Genomic DNA, 25,784 nt, shown 5'->3' with positions numbered 1-25,784 from the left:
AAATATGATCTATCTTGATGCTGCCAAGCACTTGAATGCCCGTCAGGCTAGGTGGGCACTTTTTTTTTTGCGGTTTCATTTTTCCGTTACTTACATCCCGGGTACCAAGAATGTTAAAGCTGATGCGTTGTCTCGCAGCTTTTCTCCCATGGTCGGTGCTGAGGAGGAGGAGAGCATTTTACAAGAAGGTGTTGTGATTGCTGCATTGGACTCCGTTTTGGAAGATGAGATTCTTAAAGCACAGGAGAATGCCCCATCTAACACTCCCCGTGGGAGGTTGTTTGTGCCTAGGACCTTTAGGAGAGATTTGTTTGTTGAGTGTCATGAGTCTAGGTTGGCAGGTCATCCAGGAATTTCTGAGACCAAGAGACTTGTGGGTTGCAGTTTTTGGTGGCCTGGATGGCAGAGGGAAGTCATTACGTGGGTGAATCAATGTACTGTATGTGCTAGATCTAAGTCTTCTCATGCTCCTGCTGCGAGGTTGCTTTGCCCTCTGGAGGTTCCTAGTGCACCTTGGACACATCTGGCTATGGACTTTATTACTGACCTTCCCTCCTCTGAGGGTTTCACGGTCATCTGGGTGGTCGTGGACCGTTTTAGCAAGATGTGTCACTTGGTTCCCTTCATCAAACTGCCCTGCGCTAAGACACTCGCTAAGGCCTTTGTCAAGGAAATTGTCAGACTCCATGGTGTTCCTACTGACATTGTTTCTGATAGGGGACCTCAGTTCGTGGCTCGTTTTTGGCGTGCCTTTTGTGACAGGTTGGGAGTTCATTTGTCGTTTTCATCTGGATATCATCCTGAGTCTAATGGCCAGACAGAAAGGAAGAATTAGGATGTTGAGCAGTTCTTGCGTTGTTTTGTGGCAGACAATCAAGAGGGGTGGTCTGAGTTTCTGCCACTTGCTGAATTTGCTCTTAACAACCATACATCCTCTTCTGCTGGGTGTTCGCCTTTTTTTTGTTGTTCTGGGAGACATCCGTCTTTTGGGTCATTCTCCAAATTGGTATCGGCTGTGCCTGAGGAGGAGAGTTTTTCCGGTGATTTGGAGAGAGTTTGGACGGATGTGCATGGTAATCTTCAGGAGGCTAACAAAAAATCTAAGAGGTACTTTGACAGGAAACGTCAAGAGGTTTTGTTTACGGTTGGTGACATGGTTTGGTTGTCCTCTAAGAATCTGCGGTTGAGGATTCCTTCTAAAAAATTGGGTCCCAAGTTTGTAGGGCCCTTTAAGGTGCTTCAGGTAGTTAACCAATCTGCTGTTAGGTTGGAGGTTCCTACCTCCTGGAAGATTAATCCGGTGTTTCATGTTTCTCTATTGAAAAAAGCTGATGTATCAGATAGAGACGCCACTGCCACTGTTCCTCCGGTGGTGGAGGACGGCGAATATGAAATTTCCCGCATCCTTAATTCTAGACGGTATAGGGGGAGTTTGCAGTATCTCGTCGCTTGGAAGGGTTTCGGTCCCGAGGATAACTCATGGGTGAGGGGGGATGATGTTTCTGCTTCCAGACTTGTCAGAGCGTTTCACAAGAGGTTTCCTGATAAGCCTGGGCCTAGGGTATCCGGAGGATCCTCATAGAAGAGGGGGTACTGTTAGAACTCTCCTGTTAGGTTTTTTCTAGTTTGCTGGTCACATGACCTTTTTTGCCTATTTAATCCTGCTCTGCCCTTCTGGCCATGCTGGACTTCATTGTAATTTCTACTCTTAAGCTAGCCAGGTGCTTTGTAACCTTTCTCAGTCAGTTTTGCTAGGTCTTTTGACCTTTATGTTCTATGTTGTGTGTTTGTCTTTTTACTGCTACAATTTCTGCTAGGAGGTGTCCATCTTTCTTCCAGTCCCTAGTTCTTGTAGGGATCCCTCCCTCACATCTATAGGTCTTCGTTCAGACTAGCTGAGGACTTTAGCGGGTCTGATCGCAGGATCAGGTTCCCCGTTACATCGTAGGGATCTAGCTTAGTTCTATTGTAGGGACAGATCTCCTGTCTTTCCTTAGTGTTTGTAGCCTATCATAACACTGTCATGGGTGAAGGGAAAAGAATTGTTTTTGCATCGCTTAATTCTGAGAGCTATAACTTTTTTATTTTTCAGCCATTGGAGCTGTATGGCGGCTTGTCTTTTGCGGGACAAGGTGACGTGTTCAGTGGTACCATTGTTATTTACATTTGTCTTTTTGATCGCGTTTTATTCCATTTTTTTGTTTGGCGGTATGATGATAAAGCATCGTTTTATGTTTAGTTTTTTTTTACCGTGTTCACTAAAGGGGTTAACTAGTGGGACAGTTTTATAGGTCAGCTTGTTCCGAATGCGGCGATACCAAATATGTGCACTTTCATTGGTTTATTTTTTTCAGAAGATTATTTATTTATGGGTACAATATATTTTTCTTTCTTTCTTTTTTTTGATATTTTTACAATTTTTTTTTTTCACTTTTTGATCTTTTACACTATGTCCCACTATGGGACTTTCACTTTTTGCAGCCTCATCGGCTGCATAGCACAGGAATGCAGCGCCATCCCTGTGCTATGTAGCCTGTCAGGGCTGCACAGGGAGAAGTTACTTTGATCGCGCACTGCACATAACCAAAGTAACTTCCTGCCTCCTGGTGACCCAGATGTCATGATGACATCGGGTTACCATGACAACATCCAGGACCAGACTCAGACGCCACGGGACGCCGGCAGAGAAGGTAAGTATCGCCCTTACCTCCTCTTGCTACCGGAATGCTGCAATCGATTTCGATCACAGCATTTCGTGGCTTACTGTGCAGGGAGCTTTTATGGAAAGTCATGTGGCAAGGCTCATTAGAGGATCAGCATTGCCTTTTAGGATTGCTACTTCCAATTGGTGGCACTAGAGTTCTAGTCCTGTTCCGCTATTGTTTGAAAGGATCTGTTACTACAGCACATTTCCATTTAATATGAAGCTTATCCCTCATCCCACCCATATATTTGGAGCTACGGCTTCTGCCTTGTATATCAGCATGTGTATGGAGAATCTTGCATAGTGCTGGACTATTTGGCTAGCTATATGCAAATTGCAGCAGCACTGAGATGACTTTTTCCCCCTATGATTTTGTAGCCTTCTCTTCCTTCATTATCAAAGAGAACCTTTAACCAGTTTAGCATTTCAGATTGGCCAAATTATGGAATAGTGGCTGCAAAGCTGAATTATAAAACATATTTTACTTTTTAATTTCTCATCTTCATTGAGGAGATATTAGCTTGTAATATGTATATGCTAGTTTTTGCCAAGACCGAGGGGGGTGGTTAGCAGAGATTTTTCCATGGGGGGCGTTGCTTTTTTCTCCTGCATGTTATTGTCCAATTCTAAGCAGGAGGCGTCATTCAGGGAAAAAACATGCCCCCAAAAATGACACACCAGGCTTTCTTTGTATAATATGGAAAAACTGATGTGTCTACTCAGGTCACACAGAATTAACTGCCAGAGATTACTGTGCAGAGAGAGGAGAGCAGAGATGTTTGTCATTACAAACACCTCTTGCAGCTCTCCTCTCACAGTGTTGTCAGCCCTGCTTTACTCCCAATGCTTCCACACTAACTGTCTTGAGAGGGGAGCTGCAAGAAGTGTTCGTAATGACACACAGCTATGTTTTACTCAACCTGCTTACTTATTATCACAGTAGATGCCACTAGTGAAAACTACATGTCTTATAAAAAGAAAGCTGGGTCTGACATTCTCTGGGGTCTCATCTTATTTTTCAACTGCATGACGCCTCCTGATTGGTCATCAGCATGCAAGAAAAAAGTAACAACCCCCAGAGACAAGTCAGTGATAACGCACTCTTTGTTGAAAGGGAAATCAGAATTAAACTTTACAAGCTAATATTTCCGCAATGAAAGTGAGAAACGCATGTGGCCAGTTTAACATGCACAAACTGGTGAAAGATCCTCTTATCTACAGGTCCAATAATGATCAACTTATGACATTATTACAATAATAATATTTTCTGAAATGATGCAGCAATATAACACTAATTTATTAATATAATATGATCTAGTGTCATCTTAGTGAGTGTATTACAAGCAATATTTTGTGCTTTTATTTTTGTCTTATTATGTAATAACTGAGTGGTGATGTGTTGTGTTTTTTCGGCCACGGTAGTTTAAGTAGTTTCGGAGAAAAATAAGCATGACATATGGAAGTGACATTTCATAAATATAAAAATAAAATTTGACTCTAATTTCAGCTACAAAACAATTTAGTAAGTATTGTAGTTTGTAACTGGCATAAAATACACTACCTGCCTGTACTTGTATAAACTTCCGCATTGCCTTTAGTTCCTGAAGGATGGCCTGAAGAGTGGGTTGGCAATTACACGTACAGCACTTTGATTCTGATACTGAATTTACCATTCGTATTTCACCTGATGGATAAAAAGTAAGTAGTTACTCATAAAGTAGTAGTCAAGATACATACACATATATAAAGTTTGCATCCATTTTCCATAAAAATACCATTAGTTCCAGGATTTTTCAGCTGATTCTGCACAGTCTTAGAACGGGTCCCATATTGTCCTGAAAACTCGCTACTTTGGATTGACGCATTGTTCCATGGAGCCTGGGTTGAGTGAATGAGATCACATGAAGTGCTCAGATTATCAGTCCAACTCATATCCAGATCATGCACACCTTCCTTGAGTTTCTCGCCTTCCTTGCCAACACGTTGGTAAACCCGTCCAGTGCTGTCATTTAATAGTCTTCTCATGCCAGTGATCTGCTTTTTTATCTCCATACCTTCATCTCCTATGTACACACAAGAAACAATGATAATTGTAGTGTTAACAGCAACAATAATGTATTTTAAACTAGAGGATTGTTGGAGCAGGTGTCACACAAGGTCTCAATGACATATCTGCAGCGGGCAGAAATCACAGCAGGACATGATATAAGAAGAATCTCTTGGGGGTCCTTTACACAAGACATTTTTTCATGGTTCTGATTCAAGGCTTTTTGCTGTAAAATCCAAAATATTTTAAGTTCCCCCCCCACCAATGATTAGCTTAGGGAAGCCACAGCCATCCAACACAATGTCTTGCCATTCAAATAAGTTCACCAGGACAGATTTTCTTTCATTCTACATGTGTAAATAAATATTTAAATATCTATGTGTAAAAGTTCACATAACATTGAAGGGTCATTAATTACCATGGAAGTATCTCTAACTTCCTGGAAGGGAAGGAATTCAGGAGTCTTGGACATAGGATCAAGGACTGTGATCTTAGTCTGCTCTGAAGCTATGGTTCTTATGGTGCATTTAGGGTACGTGACCACGATCAGGAATAGTAGCATTTTGGACGCAGTGCATTTTTGCTGAGTCCAAAACGCTGCATTCTACATTGCAAGCACAGTGGATGGGATTCATAGAAATCCCATGCCCACTATGCTTCTATTTAACACTGCGTAAACTCACCTGCGCTGCGGGTTTACAATCAGCAGCATGTGAATTTCTGTAGCGGAGATGCTAGTGTTGCGCATTTTCCACAGTAGAATATCATTACATGTGTAAATCCGCATATTACCTAAACACAAGTGTGGTAATTAGAACGCGTTTTTGACGCAGCAAGAATACGCTGCGCCCCAAAACACTACTATTGCTTATCGTGGGCACATAGCCTTACACTACACAATTATCATGAATGAGAGTTCCCAGAATGCGTGTTTCCCAATAATTATGCAATCTAAACAGGCGGTCGATCATCTGATGAGCGAGCAAAACCTGCCACTTAGTGAAAAATAATATCAGCTGGTTCAACTGATGGCCTATAAAAAGGTGTCTCATTACCAAGGTGCCACACAAGAAACATCTCATGATGGGGAAAACCAGTGAGCTGTCTCAAGACCTTCACAACCAATACTGATGGCATTGGTTAAAGAAGAATTTCCAAAGTACTGAATGTTCCAGTGAGCACTGTGGGGCCATAATCCAGAAATGGAAAGAACCAGCCACGACGAGGTGCTCCCTGCAAGATTTCAGACAGAAGAGTGAAAAGAATTATCAGAACAGTTGTTCAAGAGCTAAGGACCACCTGTGGAGAGCTACCAAAAGACCTAGAATCAGCAGGTACAATTGTTTCAAACAAAACTATAAGTAATGCACTCAACCTTCATGGCCTGTATGCACGCTCACCATGCAAGACTCTATTGCGGAACAAAAACATGTTCAAGCGCGTTTAAAAGATTGCTCAACAACATTTAGACAAACATGGGAAATACTGGGAGAAAATAGTCGGGTCAAATGAGACCAAAATGGAATTCTTTGGATGCCATAATACACACAATGTTTGCAAGCCAAAAGGCACTGCATATCATCCCAAAAACACCATACCAACAGTGAAGTTTGGAGGTGGGAAAATCATGGTGTGGGGCTGTTTTTCAGCATACGGCACTAGCAAACTTCATATAATTGAAGGAAGGATGAATGGACAAATGTACCAAGACATGCTTGATAACAATCTTCTGCCATTTACCAGGATGATGAAGATTAATCGAGGGTGGACATTTTAGCAAGACAATGATCCCAAACACATAGTCAAATAAACTCTCATTTGATTTCAGAGAAAGAAAATAAACCTGCTATAATGGCCCAACCAATCATATGACCTGAATCCAGTTTATGGAAGGAACTAAAGCTCAGAGTTCTTAGAAGGAGGTAATGGAGCCTTCAGGATGTGAAGAGTGTTTCTATGGAAGGATGGGCCAAAATCACACCTGAGCAATGCATACGACTACTTTCTCCATACAGAAGGCGTCTTGAAGCTGTCATCACCAACAAAGGCTTTTGTACGAAGTATTAAATAAATTTCAGTAAGAATTTTCAATACTTTTTCCTTGTGTCATTTCTCATTATTATACATAATTTATGGCATTCTATGGTTTGAGTTCTTTGCCTGTGTGGATTGGATGAGTTGTTATGGAAATCTGGTGAGAATTTCGTGTTAATAGCACCTACAGTTGTGCTCAAAAGTTTACATACCCCAGCAGAATTTTTCCTTTCTTGGCCTTGTTTCAGAGAATATGAATGATAACAAAAAACTTTTTCTCCACTCATGGTTATTGGTTGGGTGAAGCCATTAATTGTCAAACTACTGTGCTTTCTCTTTTTAAATCTTAATGACAGCCAAAAACATCCGAATGACCCTGATCAAAAGTTCACATACCCTGGTGATTTTGACCTGATAACATGCACAGAATTTGACACAAATGGGTTTGAATAGCTACTAAAGGTAACATTCTCACCTGTGACCTGTTTGCTTGTAATCAGTGTGTGTACATAAAAGCTGAGTGAGTTTCTGGGATCCAGACAGACTCTTGCATCTTTCATCCAGCCACTGACGTTTCTGGATTGTGAGTCATGGGGACAGCAAAAGAATTGTCAATGGATCTATGGGAAAAGGTAGTTAAACTGTATAACACAGGAAAGGGATACAAAAAAATATCCAAGGAATTGATAATGCCAGTCACCAGCGTTTAAACTGTGATTAACAAATGGAAAATCAGGGACTCTGTAAAAACCAAACCGCGGTCAGGTAGACCAACAAATATTTCGGCCACAACTGCCAGGAAAATTGTTCGGGATGCAAAGAAAAACCCACAAATAACATCAGCTGAAATTCAGGACTCTCTGAAAACTAGAAGTGTGGCTGTTTCAAGATGCACAATGAGGAGGCACTTGAAGAAAAATGGGCTGCATGGTCGAGTCACCAGAAGAAAGCCATTACTGTGCAAATGCCACAAAGTATCTAGCCTACAATATGCCAAACAGCACAGAGACAAGCCTCAAAACTTCTGGTACAAGGTAATTTTGAGTGATGAGACCAAAATTTAACTTTTTGGCCACAACCATAAACTTTACATTTGGAGAGAGGTCAACGGGGCCTATGATGAAAGGAACACCATTCCTATAGTAAAGCACGGAGGTGGATCGCTGATGTTTTGGGGATGTGTGAGCTACAAAAAGGCACAGGAAACTTGGTAAAAGTTGAAGGAAAGTTGAATGCAGCACGTTATCGCAAATACTGGAGGCAAATTTGCACTCATCAGCCCGGAAGCTGCACATGGGACATACTTGGACGTTCCAACATGACAACGATCCAAAACACAAGGCCAAGTCGACCTGTCATTGGCTACACCAGAACAAAGTGAAGGTTCTGGAGTGGCCATCTCAGTCGCCTGACCTCAATATCATTGAGCCACTCTGGGGAGATCTCAAGCACGCAGTTCATGCTAGACAGCCCAGGAATTTACAGGAACTGGAGGCTTTTTGCCAAGAAGAATGGGCAGCTTTACCATCTGAGAAATTAAAGAACCTCATCCACAACTATCACAAAAGACTTCAAGCTGTTTATTGATGTTAGAGGGGGCAATACACCGTATTAAGAACTGGGGTATGTGAACTTTTGATCAGGGTCATTTGGATGTTTTTGGTTGTCATTAAGATTTAAAAAGAGAAAACACAGTAGTTTAACAATAAATGGCTTCACCCAACTAATAACCATGAGTGGAGAAAAAGGTTTTGTTATCATGCATATTCTCTGAAACAAGGCCAAAATAGGAAAAATTCTGCCGGGGGTATGTAAACTTTTGAGCACAACTGTATAGAAATATATTTACTTAGAAAATAGGTGATATGTTCAATACTTATTTCATCTGCTTTATATTTATTAGAAAGTAGCATAAAGGCGATTATGGCTGTAAACTGCAATTTAAGGCAACTGCAAGTGTCAGGTTGTCTTCCTTCAGTAAGTATTTACAGTAGGGAAGAATTTATTAGAAGCCCGCTGATGTAAGGTGAACTAAATTTATTAAGAGGCATATGACTTTGTGCTATCTGTACACCAGAAAGTGAAATTTAGGTAAACTATGATCCGGTATACATTTCAGCTAGATTATCGGCCTTACATTATATTAAATTTAATGCACTGCAGTCAGACCAGCCCCCTTTTTCTTGAACCCGCCCAACAAAGTGTTTCATGCAAAAGGGGTAAAAGTCGCAAATTTTATTGTGGCTTTTTTAGCAGCTTTTAAATGCTAGAAAACTGGGATAGAGGGAGAGCCTCTTCTATGCGTTTCCAAGAGACTCAAGTCGAAGCTCTGATTGAAATTTATAGAGAATGTGAGTTCTGGTCCACACATATGATGCTGTATGATTCAGCATGTCTAAAGTGCTGTTCACATGATATAACGTGAATGGGGCAAATAATTCAGCAATAAAGCTCCTGGTAATCAAGTAAACGTCACTACCACATATAGACCATACAATGAGATGGATTTATTTAAGTGATTTTTTAAAAATGTTTTACTTTCTGGCAAGCAATTGTCACGATTCCTCCACTCCTCCAGTGTGTTGAGTGGCCATCTAATCAGAAGTTTGTGGGTGCTAAGCTGTCAGTGTGGTAAGTTACAGTCCAGTCAGCCAATCAAGGCGTGGACATGCTGGATTTTCCACAGGTGTCTTCTGCTTGGACTGATTCCCAGGCTATTGGGCTGACTGTCTGCCTCTGATCTCTGCCAGTGGTAGCTCTGCTCAAGTGGTGTGTGTTACTCGGTGCTTTGAGTTCCAATATTCTGATCTTTGTTGCCTGACCTTGAATTTGCCTTTGACCATCTGTTTGCCTAGCTCCTTTGTCTTATCCTCACCTTCTTGGAATTCTGACCCTGTACTGTGACCTGACTTTGCCTCACCCCTCTGTTTATGACATATCCCCCTGGCTTTTGACCTCGGACTCCTTGACTATTCCCCCTCACGGTTAATCTGTGAGTAGTGACTAGCATCACATCAATATTTTTTTCCCAACTATGTGCACATACAGCCCCCATGGCATTCTTTGGGGCACAAAATAAACAGAAAAACAAGGAAGATACCCAACGCCAGAAGACGCACCTTGCAAAGTCTGTCTTCTGACATAAAAAATCCAACAGAACAGCCAAGTATCCCCAAGCACAGTTGGATCCATTTGGTTGTTCTACTGGATCAATAGTCCATTGTTTTATTCCTACATGTACACAACACGTGCGGCAAGGAGCTGGCTCACATATCCTCCATAGAACAATATGAAGAGTTGCTGTATTATGAACCCATAGCTAAAAACTGTATGTCTCATATACTTCATTTGCCCTCAGTTGACATGCTCTTTAATCCCATGCACATAATAATTTGCTGCGTTATCAAATTACCTGTAGATTTTAATTGCAGCCACATAAAGGATTGTGCTCATAGTTAGCAGGCGGGAATGACCTTCATATTCTTAGTTAACAGCCAAAGGTTTCATTTACCAAATTCCTGGAAGCCAGAGCAATTAGGTTTTGTCGCTTTCACTTCCTGGAATCTGGTGAATGAATGTGAACCATAGAAAATCACTGCAAAGGTTGTTATATCTCATTTCGCAAATATATACAGTAAGTAGCTACAGAGATGACTATTTTACTGTGAAAATATGCAAAGGATAAATTGTAATAATCTTAGCAAGAATATCAAAGGAATAGGGGTTAATTTAGTGATCACGGGGGTCTGACTGCTGAGGCCACCACCAATAAAGGCTCTGAAGTGCATATCTGAATAGAGCGAAGGCACAGCACTCGGCTAGCTCCAACATTCCCATAGACATAGCAGAGTGGAGATGCTCACCCGTAACCTCCCCTACATTTAGATGTTCTCAGGATCGATGAGGATCCCAGTAGCAGGACCTACAGTACTCACTAACATCCTCTAATCTATGGATAAGAGATAACTTACAATCTTAAAATAACCCCTGGGGAAAACTAAAGGAGAGATGGGGTACAGTGTTGTTACCTAACCGCATTCTATGAAAGTTTGCATAAAAAGAAATAAAAATGAAATTTATTTCTGAATCCTTATATGTCAACATACCGTAATTTTCAGCACTGTACTGAGATTGCCATCACTCAAGTTTGTATATATGTAGAAGAGAAAATATTGTGGTTTCATAAGTTATGTACAGTCCCATATGCAGTGCATTCATATACTGTAAGTGCCCCCAAGATACCATAAGTACGGTGGGTTTTGTTTTTTTTCAAATTTGAACAGGAGATAAATTCAGAACTTGATTGTTTGGGGTTCTGATTATTGGACCACCATCCATCTGATATCGATAGCTTATCCTATAGATAGGCCCTGGACTAACCTGTAGACCAGCTTTGTGTTTAGTCTACTCTCCTCTATTCTTTCTACGACCCTGATATTATGTTTTATATTTTAATTATAAAAAAAAAACTACTAAAAATAACAAAAATGGACACTGAAATGACTGATGTTTCTAGGCCAGTGCCAGGCAGCTGTTGACAATTCTCATGACAAGAACATAGTTTTGCCTGTATACAAATCACCAGTCAGACCACACATGGAAATTGGAAGAAAGCAGGCAAGGTCAGACAGTTCTGCTATGTGAGCTGGTTTATGTCGAGCCTGAGCCAAGTGATCTACCTCCCACTGATGAATTGGTCCTAAAACCAAGCCATTTGAGAACCAAATAGCATAAACCCATGATCTATCCCTTTAAGGGTATGTTCACACAGTGTTTTTTACATGGCCTTTTCTGAATGAATAACCTGATGCAGAAACTATATAAAAAGCAAATATGGCACCTCTTTTTACTTAAAACAACAACCCTCCAAAAACTGATAAAACCTGTATTTTAGAGCAGAAACCGTTCCAAAATGTAAGCTAAAAACTCAGTGTGAACATACCCTAAGGCCACGTTCACATGTTCAGTATTTGACCTCAGTTTTTGCAAGCAAAACCAGGAGAGGAACAGTCATAATAGAAACTGCATTTTTCACCCACTCCTGGTTTTGTTTTACAAAATACTGAGGAATAAAACGTACCAAATACTGATAGTGTGAACATGGCCTAACAGTGTGTGCCAACCAAATAAACCATCATAAAAAAGCCACAACTGTCGGTTTAATAGTGTGCCAAGATATGGCCATATATCAGTAAAATACATATTTAGGGCAGCCAAGTAAAAGGTTCTGAAAAAAATGTTACACACAAAAATTCTTTAAAATCTCGCTAAAAATCTTTTTGAGGGGTAAAAAGAAAGAAATGAGTTTAAGTCTGCACACCAGATAAACTAGATGTGTTGGTTCTGACACAGTGATGGCATTCTGAGAATGAAGGGGGCACATTGCGAGTTTATTGCTGTGTCCCCTTCACTACTTTTCCTTTAAACTACTTTTCCTTTAAAGTAATGTGAACGGCGTCATGTTGCAGTTTCTCAGGATCTGTCTGGACACCAGCCACTCCAAGGCATCACTTTATAAGCTGGGAATATCTCTTTGACATGTGAAATAATAGTCATCAAATTAATCATTTGTACAATAGAAATCATAGAAACAGAAATCATAGAACACATGAATACAGCAATGTGAATGCCACTGCCAAAACGAAATCATGAGCAAACATGATAAGTCACAGAAACAGAAAACTATTATTGTCCAGTCAAGTCCGGGCTAAACACATCTCCACTGACTAATTGCTAAAGGTTTTGCTGACAATGTTATATGATGGAAAATACCATGAAGTGGCTCTGCATGTTCAGACTCATACAATGGATGATTACTGCAGTTTTTTATGCCAAAGCCGTTTAGCCTTGTTCCAATAATTTTTATTTTAAAATTTTAGTAAACAGATAAAGGCTAGGTGCCCACGATGCAGAAATGCTCCGGATTTTTTCCTGAGAGTTTCTGCATCTCCCTGGCAGAAAAAGCGCATGTGGATTGTACATGCGGATTGTACATGCGTTTTTCCTGCCAGGGACAAGCGGAAGTGAAGCGTTCTTCACATGCATTTCCGCATGCGGGTTGTCAAGCGCTTTCCAAGCGATTTTTAGCATCACTTGGAAAGTGCTTGTCAACTTGGTCACACTATATAAATCCATGCAACGGGCATGGATTTATATAGTGTGACCGAAAGAATGGTAAAAAATAAATCTATACTTACCTTATGATGGCCCCCGGAGTCTTTATTCGCTAAGTCCTGGCTTGCCGGCAGCTCGCGGTACACTGAAGGACCTGCCGTTACATGACTATGATGTCAGCGCAGGTCCTTCAGTCCACCGCGAGCTGCCGGCAAGCTGAGACAAGGACTCCGGGGGCCATCAGAAGTTAAATATAATATTTATTTTATTCTTTTTTTTACAGGTTCTATGGTACCCGCAGCGCTTCCGGAAAATAATTGGTAGTGCTGAGTTTTTTTCTGCAATGATAACCCGCAGCAGAAATTTCCGCAGCATGTGCACAGCATGCAGTGATGTAAACTTCTAGAAAAGCAGCCAAATATGTCTTCGATGAATGCTGTCCCTGATCACAGACCCATTTCTTTTTGTATAATGGATCATCATAAAAGCACAAAAAGGTAGCTGTATGCCACTGGACTCATAGATTGTAAGCTTACGAGAAGGGCCCTCACTCTTATATCTACAGTATATGGTAGGTGTTACTCTGTGATGTCTTATATTGTCTGTACAAGTCCCCTCTGAATTGTAAAGTGCTGCGGAATATGTTGGCGCTATAGAAATAAAAAAGATTATTATTATTACCAGATGCTGACAGGACTAGAGCCAGAGTAGCAGGATTGGAGTGCACACAAGTTGTAGCGGGAGGAGGATTAACGTGCTAGTTGACTAGCGAGATCCCTATGTAAGTGTAGAAAAGTGAGTTCACTGCACACTTCAATTTGCAAAGTAGACAAAGCTCTTTGTACAAGCACTGTAGACAGAATAATGAAAAATCATCAAGAATGCAATGATATGGTGACTTAGTGCTACGTTTCGACCCTTCTTGATCCTAGATGAGTTATATAGGGGGACAAGGTGGTTCTGTTACACACACTATCATGTGCCAAATACCTAAAACTTTGCACGTTTACTAAAATGTGCACAATTTTATGATACTCTTGACAAGTAGCTATGTTTTTATGAATAATGATGTACCAGATCTTGTAGTGGTGTGGCTTTGCATAAAAAGCATGACTTTATATAATGTTGCATTTAAAGGCAATCTGTCACCAGGATTTTTCTATCTAATCTGAGAGCATCACGATGTAGGGACAGAGACCCTGATTTCAGGAATGTGTCATTTACTGGACTGCTTAGTGTATTTTTTTAAAAACTCACTGGTTTTATCAGCAGGAATTTATTACTAGAAGATTGCTTGGCCTGCTGCCATGTGGTGAAACCACGCCTTCAAAACTGATTGTCAGCTTTCTGCCTATGCACAGTGTACGCTGATAGCTACCAATCAGTGGTGTGGGTGGGGTTAGTCAGAGCTCAGCATTTAGGCCACATTCACACTATCAGTATTTAGTCAGTATTTTACATCAGTATTTGTAAGCCAAAACCAGGAGTGGGTGAAAAATACAGAAGTGGTGACGTGTTTCTATTATACTTTTCCTCTGATTGTTCCACTCCTTATTTTGGTTTACAAATACTTAAGTGAAATACTGACCAAATACTGATCATCTGAACGTGGCCTCAGAGAACTGGTAGATCTGCATCAGATAAATCGCTTTATAATCAAAACGGCAGCAACCAGCCCAGTAAGTGACACATCCTTGGAATAAAGGTTTCTGTAGCTACATTGTGATGTTCTTAAATGGGGTAGCAAAAACCTAGTAACAGATTCCCTTTAATAAATGAGCCAAACACTTAGGCTACGTTCCCCTGATGAGCTTTTGGTGTGTTCTTGATGCTGCAAAATTCTGCACCGTTTCTGCAACTATTATTTAAATTAGTTTTCTTGCGGTTTTTTTTAACATTTGTTTTTATTGCATTTTTGACAGTGCATTTTTGTCTCTTTTGGTGTGTCATGCTTTAAATAAAGCTGCTTTATTTTTGATATTTCCTGGTATTTGGCTTTGACAAAAGTTTATTGATAGGTGTGGATTACATGCATTTTTTATGCGTTTTTTTACTGCGGATTTTCCGCATCTAATACAGGTCTAGGGGGAAAACTCAGCATACCAGCAAGAGAAATTGACATGCTGCAGATTTGAAACACGCACCACAGGTCAGTTTATGCTAAGTAAAATAAAAGCACACTGAGCATGAGATCTGTATAAATCTCATCCACTTTGCTGGAACTGTAAGATGCTGTGTTCTTGATGCAGCAAAAGTACTCAGCATCAAAAAATGCACCAAAAGCTCATCGTGGGAACATAGTCTAAAAGGAATCTGTCACCAGGTTTTTGTTGTATAATCAGAGACCAGTAGGATGTAGGGAAAGAGACCCAGATTCCAGGGATATATCACTAATAGGTCTGCATATTGTTATCTTGATAAAATCACTGTTTTCTCTGTTGCAGATCTACCAGTTCTCTGCATGCTGAGCCATGTTCAACCCCGCCCACACCATTGATTGACAGCTTTCTGTAAACATTGCGCATAGGCAGAAAGCTGCTAATCAGTTGTGGGGCGTGGGGTTACACGAAAGGAGGACTAGACGGAACAAGACAACTAGTCTTCAAGTAATAATCTCCTGCTGATAAAACACTAATTTAATTGAAACTGCAACAAGCAGCCTAGTAAGTGACACATCACTGGAATCAGGGTCTCTTCCCCTATATCATGCTGCTCTCTGTTTAAGTGGCAAAAACCTGTTGATAGATTCCCTTTAAAGAACACTAAATACGCCAAAATACTGTCACAGAAGAAAAGATAAATTTGCCTATTTGCCTAAGATATATCTGCCGATATAGAAACATACTAACCTTTATGTACTATTTTTAGAAATAAGCTTGGAATCACTGTGACAATGTTGGCCATAAGTGTTAAAAAAGATCATTGAGCTCGGAAGAGCATCGTCATGTGTAAACAGGACCTGTGCTGCTGAGAACAATGCATCCAATGCGCACTGAACGATCTGTTACAATCTTCAACGTACACTTGAAGTGGGGTCTGCTGGTTTAAACGACTGCCGACCGGAAAACATGTTGCCAATTGATGGTCGTTTAATGCTGTGCATTGGTTAGTGTAAATGCACCTTAAAGCATTTACACTAGCTGTATATCCTTATATGTTTTCCATTTGTCTGTTCCATTTAGAAAAGGAAAGCCGAGGGTGCACCACTGATTTGTATGGATGGGGGGGGCCCCATTGATTTATATGGATGGGGGGCCCCACTGACTTATATGGAGTCCATCTGGTTTTCGCTTGTTGTTTATTTTTATAATGGAAAATAAAGCCCTGCAAGGTGAATGTTTTCTATCTTTTAAAAAAACAAATCGGAAACTAGATGGACAAGCTTCTGCTTGACACAGTTATACACAGGATGCTAAACGCAACAGCGTAAGGGTGCTTTCAAATTGCGTTCTGTGTCCCCGTCGGGGCATACGTCCTAAAATTCCCTGCAAAACGGGGTCTGGACGTATGCTGTGACGGGGGCCATAGACTGCAATGGTGACGGCAGAGCGAACGTGCGCTCTGCCGTACACATTTTTCGGGAGTGTACGCCCACAGGAGACGGACACTCAGACGCAGCAGCCTACGTCTGAGTGTCCGCCTCCTGTGGGCGTACACTCCTGAAAAAAGTGAACAAAAAAGTGTGCACGTTTGCTCTGCCGTCACCATTGCAGTCTATAGCCCCCATCACAGTATACGTCCAGACCCCGTTTTGCAGGGAATTTTAGGAAGTATGGCCCAACGAGGACACAGATCGCAATGTGAAAGCACCCTAAGTGAGGCCAATTTAGAGCCTAAGAAGAGCAGACCTTGATGAGATTCGCACTGGTGTATAGATTATATATACACAATAACATACACAGGCGTGCAGAGTAAGGGAATCCTGTGCAATCTCTTATGAATGATCAGCATCTTCCAGTATTCTGACTGGCCAAGAAGCAGGGAATCCCTCACATCACATTGCTGAGAGTAGGTTGTATCAGAGTACAAACCCTTGAATTCACAGGTTTGCTTAGAGCCCGTAGATTTACGAACCATGATACCTGTATTTAAAGTGAAAATGTACTTTCATACATTACACAAACTCCAGATATGTACTCAGACTAGAAGGAGGCAAAGCTGATATCTTTCTATACTCAATGGCTGATGATATACTAATCCACATACAGAAATCAGAAGCCGCTGGAGGGTTTTTAAAAGTAAGAATTTCCTTTAAAGTCCGCTCTCCAATGATTACACTCTCACTTTGTCAACCAGCTTTGAAGTTTTTTTTTTTTTTAACACAAATAAATTACCAATGTGTTTGCCAAAAAGATAATGAGCTGTGCAATTAATCCCTTAGACACACCGGTTTATTTAGTAGGGTTAATTAAGGACTGTCACACTACTATATGAACATGAGAATACAGTCAGAAATACACTGCAAAAATGACTAACAATGTAATGGATTGCTACTGTTAAACTGTTTACACATGGGGAACACTAAGGTTATGTTTACAGAGGCTGGAAATGCTGCACATTTTTCTTTCTAAATTGTGGGTGGATAATCCATAGCGTATTAGGCTATGTTCACATGTCCAGTAACGATCTGTTAGAACGGATCCAGCAGCAATCCGTTGGCAAAAATTTTGTGCCGACACAAATTTTTAGTTAGTTTTCTAAAAACTGATCTCTTCTGGATCCGTTTATTTAAGATTGAAGTCTATGGGAAACGGATTTGTTAATTAGACATCTGTTTCTCTTTCATTTGTAAAGGATCCATTTTTTCCTTACTGGATCCGTTTGATGGCCAATTAACAAATCCGTTTGCCATAGACTTCAATGTTAAAAAAATTGCATCCAGCAGAGATCAGTTTTTTAAAAACGGGCTAAAAAGTTGCGTCCGCACAGCAGTTTTGACAACGGATTGCTACTGCATCCGTACTAACGGATGATTACTGGACATGTGAACATAGCCTTACAGTAGCAGCAGTACACTCCAAAGAAAACCTGATAAGCAATTTAGATTGTGATCCATACTAGAGACAATGAGTGATAACAACGTCTATAAACACTGCGGATTGGTAAAATATGTAAAGCTGTGCAGGGAACCGTAACCAGCTACATTCGTGCTGCTGCTCCCTGCGCAGGAAAGTTAGAAGTGGAGGCAGGACAACATCTATGCCAGTGATTTTGAACCAGTGTTCCGCGGCACACTAGTGTGCCGCGACACATTGTCGGGTGTGCCGCGGGGAAAGTTCTCCAAACTATGGTGCCCCCTGTGTTTTGTTTCCCGGCAATGCGCTCGATGCGCAGTCACGCCTTCTTACAATGTAGGAGACGTGTACAATAACACATGCGCAAGCTTTGAACCTTGCGCGACTTAGTGACGTCACCGAGGCCGGCGCGTCATCCTGAGAGCGGAGAGACTCTCGCATTTGCCCGCCGCCAAGGTAATGCCCGCCAATAATGCTGACTATATGAGCTTTTGCCTGAGTATATGAACTGTTGGCAGAATACTCAGCATATGAGCTGGTACTTTTAGTACTCCAGCAGTATACTGCATATAACAATGAGAAATGTAAAATGAGAAATACTATAGTCATGAGGCTGGAGTACTACAAGTACCAGCTCATATGCTGAGTATATGAGCTGGCACTTGTACTCTGGCCTCATGGCCATAGTACTTCTCATTGTACCCCTTTATATTGCAGTATATGAGCCACATAATAATCAGCACCATATACTGTGGCGCAGTACAGTGCACATCACCACAGTATATGATGCTGATAATCACGTGCTCATATACGTGGGACTGTATTTATGAGGTTACATGGGATTGAATATATGAGGGGGTTATCCTTTTTTATTTCACTTTTTTAAAATAAATAATTTATTGAAAGGACCTCTGCCAGGCATATTTCACTCTTGAGGGCTAAAAAAGTAGCTCTTGTGGTGGTAAGAAGCTGATTTAAAACCCCCAAGAGTGAACTCCGTGAGAGTTGTATGTATGGAATAATAAATGATATTAGTACCGTTCTTCAGCAGTCATGTCCTGCTTGAATTGACTCTAGTGGCGTAGCACTTGGCAGCCGGCTCTATTCTACTTATAGAGAAAGCTGAGTGCTACGTCACTAGTGTCAATTCAAGCAGGAAATGCAGACCGTAGTAATATAAGTTATTATCACACACATACAGCTCTCGCGAAGTTCACTCTTGGGGGGTTTAAATCAGCTTCTTGTCACCACGAGAGCTGCTTTTTAAGCCCTCAGGAATGAAATATGCCTAGCAGAGGTCCTTTAAGTGTGGCAGATAATGTAATACTCTTCTATTTTAGTGTGTGGCTGCGCACACTATCTCAGCAGTGATGGAGAAGTATTTGAGAATGGAAAAGGCAAATGCCGAACAGGACCCTGGACACAATTCTAACCCAAATGAAGGCCCTAGTATGAGAGTTCGACAAAAGAAAAAAGACAAGACGGTGAGCTCAAGGCAATACAGTGAAAGCTATCTTTCATTTGGATTTACTTCCACTGGGGATGCGACAGCACCAACACCACTGTGCTTGGTGTGTGGTGAGAAGCTTTCCAATAGCGCTATGGTGCCAAGCAAACTTAAACGCCATCTCCAAACGAAACACCCTTCCGTTCAAAATAAACCGATGGAGTATTTTGTACGCTTACGTACAAACAATGAGAAAGGGGCAACTTTTTTGAGGAAAAGCACAAAGGTAAATAAGAGAGCCCTCAAAGCTAGCTACCTTGTTGCTGAACTCATAGCTAAATCAAAAAAGTCCCACACTGTGGCAGAAACATTAATACTACCAGCTTGTAAAGCTATTGTAAATGAGATGCTTGGCCCTGAAGCAGCTAAAGAGATAGCTAAAGTGCCTCTCTCTGATAACACAATTGCCAGACGGATTGATGACTTGTCTGCGGACATTGAAACAGTTGTTTTGGAAAAGGTGCGCATCAGTAAGAAATTTGCCTTGCAACTTGATGAGTCGACGGATATCAGTGGACATTGTCAGCTGTTGGCTAATGTGCGTTTTGTGGATGGTGAAGCCATTAGAGAAAACTTCCTATTTTGCAAGGCACTGACAGAAAAATCAACAGGAGAGGCAATATTCCAAGTCACATCGGAATATCTTGATAAAAGTGGACTTACATGGGAAAACTGCACAGGTGTCTGCACTGATGGAGCCGCAGCCATGGTCGGGCGCATCAAAGGCTTTGTAAGTAGGGTTAAAGAAAGAAACCCAGATGTTCTTGCTACCCACTGTTTCTTGCACCGTGAGGCCCTCGTTGCAAAGACCTTACCAGCAGATCTAGCTCCTGTGTTGGATGATGTTGTGCGCATAGTGAACTTTGTGAAGACGCGACCTTTGAGATGTCGCTTATTTGCGTCTTTAGTGTACAGAAATGGGAGCGGAACATAAAATCTTATTGCTCCACACGGAGGTCAGGTGGCTGTCACGCGGCAAAGTGCTGGCCCGTGTGTATGAGTTGCGAGAGGAACTTAAAATATTTCTTACAAACGAGAGGTCCGATTATTCAAAGCTGCTTGCAAGTGATGAGTGGTGTGCAAAGCTGGCATACCTGGCTGATATATTTCAATATCTGAATGAACTAAACACACGGATGCAAGGTCGAAATGAAAACCTGCTTACAAGCACTGATAAAATGAACGGATTCCGTTTAAAGGTGCAGCTCTGGCAACAACATGTGCAGGGTGGCAACCTTCAGATGTTCCCACTCACCGAGAAACTGCATGATGACAATACTGCTGCAATGTGCGAAGCGATTGGCAGACATTTGAAAACTCTTGAGGAGAAGTTATCGTTCTATTTCTCTTCAGCCTTCACAGAATGCCTTGACTGGGTTAGGGACCCATACAGCTCATTATCCGTTGCTGGAAAGGACATGACTTTAAAGGAGCAAGAGGAACTCGATGAACTGAAGCAAGATCGCGGTTTAAAGCTAAAGTTTGCTGATCTTCCTTTGGACAGTTTTTGGTTATCTGTTGCCAAGGAGTTCCCCATTCTGGCCAACAAAGCTATTTTGACATTGCTCCCATTTTCAACCACATATCTATGTGAGCTGGGCTTCTCAAGCTTGACTGCGATAAAAACTAAAAACAGGGAGAAACTGAGAACTGTTGAGGAAGAGCTTTGTGTGTGTCTTTCCACCATTCCTGCCAGGATATCCCTTTTGTGTTTATCGAAACAGGCCCAGGTTTCACACTGAGTGAGTAAAATAAATTTAGAATCTATATTATTAATTATATGTATAATGTGACTGTTTTAGTGTCATTTTGTGCTATTTTGGTTGGTGGTGTGCCCCAGGATTTTCTAAGTATAAAAAGTGTGCCGCGGCTCAAAAAAGGTTGAAAATCACTGATCTATGCTATGGACACTTCATTCCCAGTTTATATGATGAGAGTAACCCTTTAATAACCTAGTATGGCAGATTATGCGGCACTCTACTACACTGCAATATTAGGAGATATTTATTTAATCTATACACATTTTAATTTTTGTTCATTTTCATGTTTTCCATACTTTTGAAAGTTCACTAACTGGATTCAATCCTGATAAATATACCTATATTACATGCTATACTTTATGCTTGAAGAACTTCCTTATGGGTCAAAGACATTCTTTTAAAATATGGGCCTCTGTCAATTGCTACAATGTGACACAATTTATTGTGGTGATACAGTCATATAATGTGAAGATCTTTACACAAAAATCAAATGCCCTTCCAAGGTCCTCCTGAAAAGAGAGAAGTTCAAAACGAATGCTAAATCAAAAAGTATATAAATACCACAGCAATAATAGAATCCATATAGATGCAAAAGTTTAGATGCATTTATTCTCTCCTTCAAGACAAGAAAAGGGAGGGAAGAGGGGCCATTGCTCCTACCTCTACTTGAATTATACAGCGCTGAACAAGACGCAGAAGGAGCCCTTCAGGACAACAAGCCTCTGTCTGTGAAGAAGAAATTTCTCAACCAATAGGCCACGGCCCCACTATCAGTATTTGGTCAGTATTCGGTCAGTATTTTTTCTCAGGAGTGGGAGCCAAAACCAGATGAGGAGCAATCAGAGAAAAGGTATAATAGAAACAAGTCACAAATTCTGCATTTATCACCCACTCCTGGTTTTGGCTCCCTCTCCTGAGAAAAAATACTGACCAAATACTGATATTGGAGCCATGGCCATAAGGTGATGCCACACCAATAAATGCTCTGTCACACCCAGAGCTCTTAACATCTCATTTGCATATTCATGAAAACACTAATTACTCAGGAATGCAGCCAGGGATAGAAGATATAAAAGAATAGAAGGATTTACATTTCAAAGACCTGCATGCCCATATATGTAGTTTGGGGGGTTGATCTTACTGACAGATTCCCTTTAAGGCTAGGTGCAGACGAGCGTATTTTTAGTCATCCGACAAAATAATCACACTCTGATCAGACCTGATCAGAGTATTATCATAGATAGTGTGATCCAATTTTCTCAGATGTGAAGATAGAAAAAAAAAAATCTCTATCTCCTCCATTCTCTCATTCCGTGGAAATCGGTCTGCACTAAGATGTTATCCGAGTGCAGTCCGATGAATCCCACGCCCTCAGTGACTTGCATGGCCAAGTGCGATCCGAATATCGAATCAAACTTAGGCATGCAGCGATTTTTTTTTCCTCGGACAGACTTAAGGCAGAAAGACCCACAAACAAGCAACAACTGAAGTAATCTGCAGAAAAGAATCACAAAGGAGGAAACCCAGCGTTTGGTGACGACCATGGTTTCCAGACTTCAGACAGTCATTGCCTGCAAAGGATTCTTTACAAAGTATTAAAAATTAACATTTTATTTATGGTAAAGTGAATTTGTCCAATTACTTTTGAGCCTCTGAAAGAAGAAGGCTTTGTAGAAAAATAGTTGCAATTCCTAAATGCTTCACAGGATATTTTTATTCAATTTCTTGTAGGATTCACTTGCTCTGGTAGGCATTAGCCCTTTGTTAGCGTTCACACAGGCAATGCAGTTTTGGTCCAAACGTGCAGTTTTTATTGCTTTCCACAGGTTGCACAGCACCAAAACAACCTCAAACATAAATCTGTAGCCTTGTCCAGGCGGTAACTAAACAGAACAGACCTTGGTTACTCACACGGCTGAGCTAGTCCCAGCTCGGTCAAACAAAACAGCTATTCCCCATAGCAACTAGTGATACTTTGCAATTCTCTGCACAAGGCCAGTACGGACTCTTCTCAGAGTCTGTACAGATTCTGGCCTCTCTTTATCTCCAATACACAACCAGTCTGGTGCCCACAGGCTGTGCATTCACGAGCTAACACATTTGCCTTTTACAATTCTGACCACTGTCACTTTAAGAGGTAATAACTCTAGAACGCTTCAATGGATCCCAGCGATTCAGAGTTTTTTTTGTAACATATTGTACTTCATGATATTGGTAAAATTTATTTGATATGACTTGCGTTTATTTGTGAAAAAAAATGGAAATTTGGAGAAAATTTTGAAATTTTTCATGCCCTTAAATCAGAGAGATATGTCACACAAAATAGTTAATAAATAACATTTCCCACATGTCCACTTTACATCAGCACAATTATGGAACCAACATTTTTTTTGTTAGGAATTTATAAGGATTAAAAGTTGACGATTTCTCATTCTTCCAACAAAATTTACAAAATCAATTTTGTTAGGGACCACATCACATTTGAAGTCACTTTTAGGGGTCTAAATTGACAGAAAATACCCAAAAGTGACACTATTCTAAAAACTGCACCCCTTAAGGTGCTCAAAACCACATTCAAGAAGTTTATTAACCATTCAGGTGCTTCACAGGATTTTTTGGAATGTGGAAGAAAACAATGACCATCTAACTTTTTTTCATAAAAATGTTACTTTAGACCCAAATCTTTTTATTTTCGCAAGAGTAACAGGACAAAAATGGACCCCAAAATGTGTTGTGCAATTTCTTCTGAGCACGCCGATACCCCATATGTGGGGGAAAACCACTGTTTGGGCGCAGGGCTCGGAGGAGAAGGAGCGCCATTTGATTTTTTGAATGTAAAATTTGCTTGCATAATTAGTGGACGCCATGTCGCATTTGGGAAACCCCTGATGTGCCTAAACAGTGGAAACCCCCCACAAGTGACACCATATTGTAAAACTAGACCCCCAGGAAACTTATCTAGATGTGTGGCGAGCACCTTGAACCCCCAGGTGCTTTACAAAAGTTTATAACATTGAGCCGTAAAAATAAAATTTTCACATCTTTCCCACAAAAATGTTTTTCAGATCCAAATTTTGCATTTTCATAAGGGTAACAGGAGAAATTGCACCAAACCATTTGTTGTGCAATTTCTCTTGAGTAAGCCGATACCCCATATATGAGGGAAAACCACTGCTTGGATGAACGGCAGGGTTCAGAAAGGAAGGAGCAATGTATGACTTTTTGAACGCAAATTTAACTGAAATCGGGAGCGGACGCCATGTCTTGTTTGGAGAGCCCCTGATGTGCCTAAACAGTGGGAAACCCACCACAATTGACCATATTTTGGAAACTACACCCCTCAAGGATTTTATCAAGGGGTATAGTGAACATTTTGAACCCAGAGGTACGACACAGAATTTGATAACATTAGGTCATCATATTGAATATGTTGTCATTAGTCTTGAGCGCAAGTGTTCGCTAATTGAGTTTGCATCAGGTAATCTGGTATGCACCAAGTATCACGGGTGCTCGAGTGACATGCTCGAGTCCCCGCCCTGTATATTTCAAGGTTGTTAAGACACACACACACAGAAAAAAACATGTGGGGATTGGTCGTGTATGGCAGGCAATCCCAGTGTGTTTTTTTTTGGCTGTATAACAGCCGCGAAACATATGGGGCGGAGACTCGAGCATGTTACTCGAGCACCCGCGAAACTCGGTGCATTCCTGAGCACCATATTGCGCTCAACACTAGTCGCGATATCATCATTTTTTTTTCTTTACTTTTGAAAAAATCACAACCCCAACACAACCCTAACACAAACTTAATCCTAATACAACCCAAACCCTAATCCTAACTGTAACCCTAACACAACCCAAACGTAACCCTAATCCTAACACAGCCCTAACCCTAACACAACCCTAATCCTAACACAACCCTAACCCTATCCAGAGGCATCCATTCACTATAATGAGGCAGCAGAGTTACTCTGTATTCCATCTTACCTCTGTTTAGTGGTGTCCTTCTTTTCCGAGGCTCACAAAATTGTGGCCGATGGCACTTTTATGGACGCCTAATAAAAAGACGGACACCATGGGATCAAAGGCCAGACGGCGTCCACGGTGCCTCCATCTGTGTCATTACAGGGAATCTTCCGCCGGAGGTTCCGTCTGAATTACGTATTTCAGAGATTTACGCGGAAACATCAGTGTAAGCGCTCAGCACAGAGCACAGGATAAATGTGCGCCGAGCCTCACTGCGATCTTTGGGAGGCAGAATGAACAAATCAGCAGTAGGTGAAGAATTTTTATTTTTTTATTCTTCTTTTAGTTTTATTTTTTACGCCGTTCCTCGTGCGGTATAAGTGATTAGACTACTTTATTCTTCAGGTCGGTGCGATTACGATACCAGATCTATATCGGGTTTTTATGTTTGGCAGCTGTCACACACTAAAAGACGCTTTTTTTGCAAAGACTAGTTTTTGCATCAACATATTTTGAGAGCTACAATTTTTACATATTTCGGCTGACAGAGTCATGCAACAGCTTGTGTTTTGCGGGACAAGTTGACGTTTTTATCGGTACCATTTTCGGGCACGTGACATTTTTTGATTGCCTTCTA

At 41.0% G+C, this 25,784-nt stretch overlaps 1 protein-coding gene across 1 annotated transcript in view; it reads right to left on the bottom strand.

Annotated features, from left to right (window-relative positions):
• Positions 1–25,784, bottom strand: part of BEND7 (BEN domain containing 7) — a 106,496-nt gene that overhangs the window by 37,722 nt on the left and 42,990 nt on the right. The window contains exons 3-4 of the mRNA XM_073652372.1: positions 4,480–4,767; positions 4,266–4,388 (exon numbers count right to left, since the gene is read on the bottom strand). Of these exons, the coding sequence (XP_073508473.1) occupies positions 4,266–4,388; positions 4,480–4,767 (411 nt within the window). The remainder of the gene's footprint in view (positions 1–4,265; positions 4,389–4,479; positions 4,768–25,784) is intronic.

This window comes from Phyllobates terribilis, unplaced genomic scaffold, assembly GCF_046119375.1.
Source record: "Phyllobates terribilis strain yellow unplaced genomic scaffold, ASM4611937v1 Scaffold_11__3_contigs__length_659146591, whole genome shotgun sequence".
Lineage (NCBI taxonomy): Eukaryota > Metazoa > Chordata > Amphibia > Anura > Dendrobatidae > Phyllobates > Phyllobates terribilis.
This window is presented reverse-complemented; position numbering and strand designations above follow the sequence as displayed.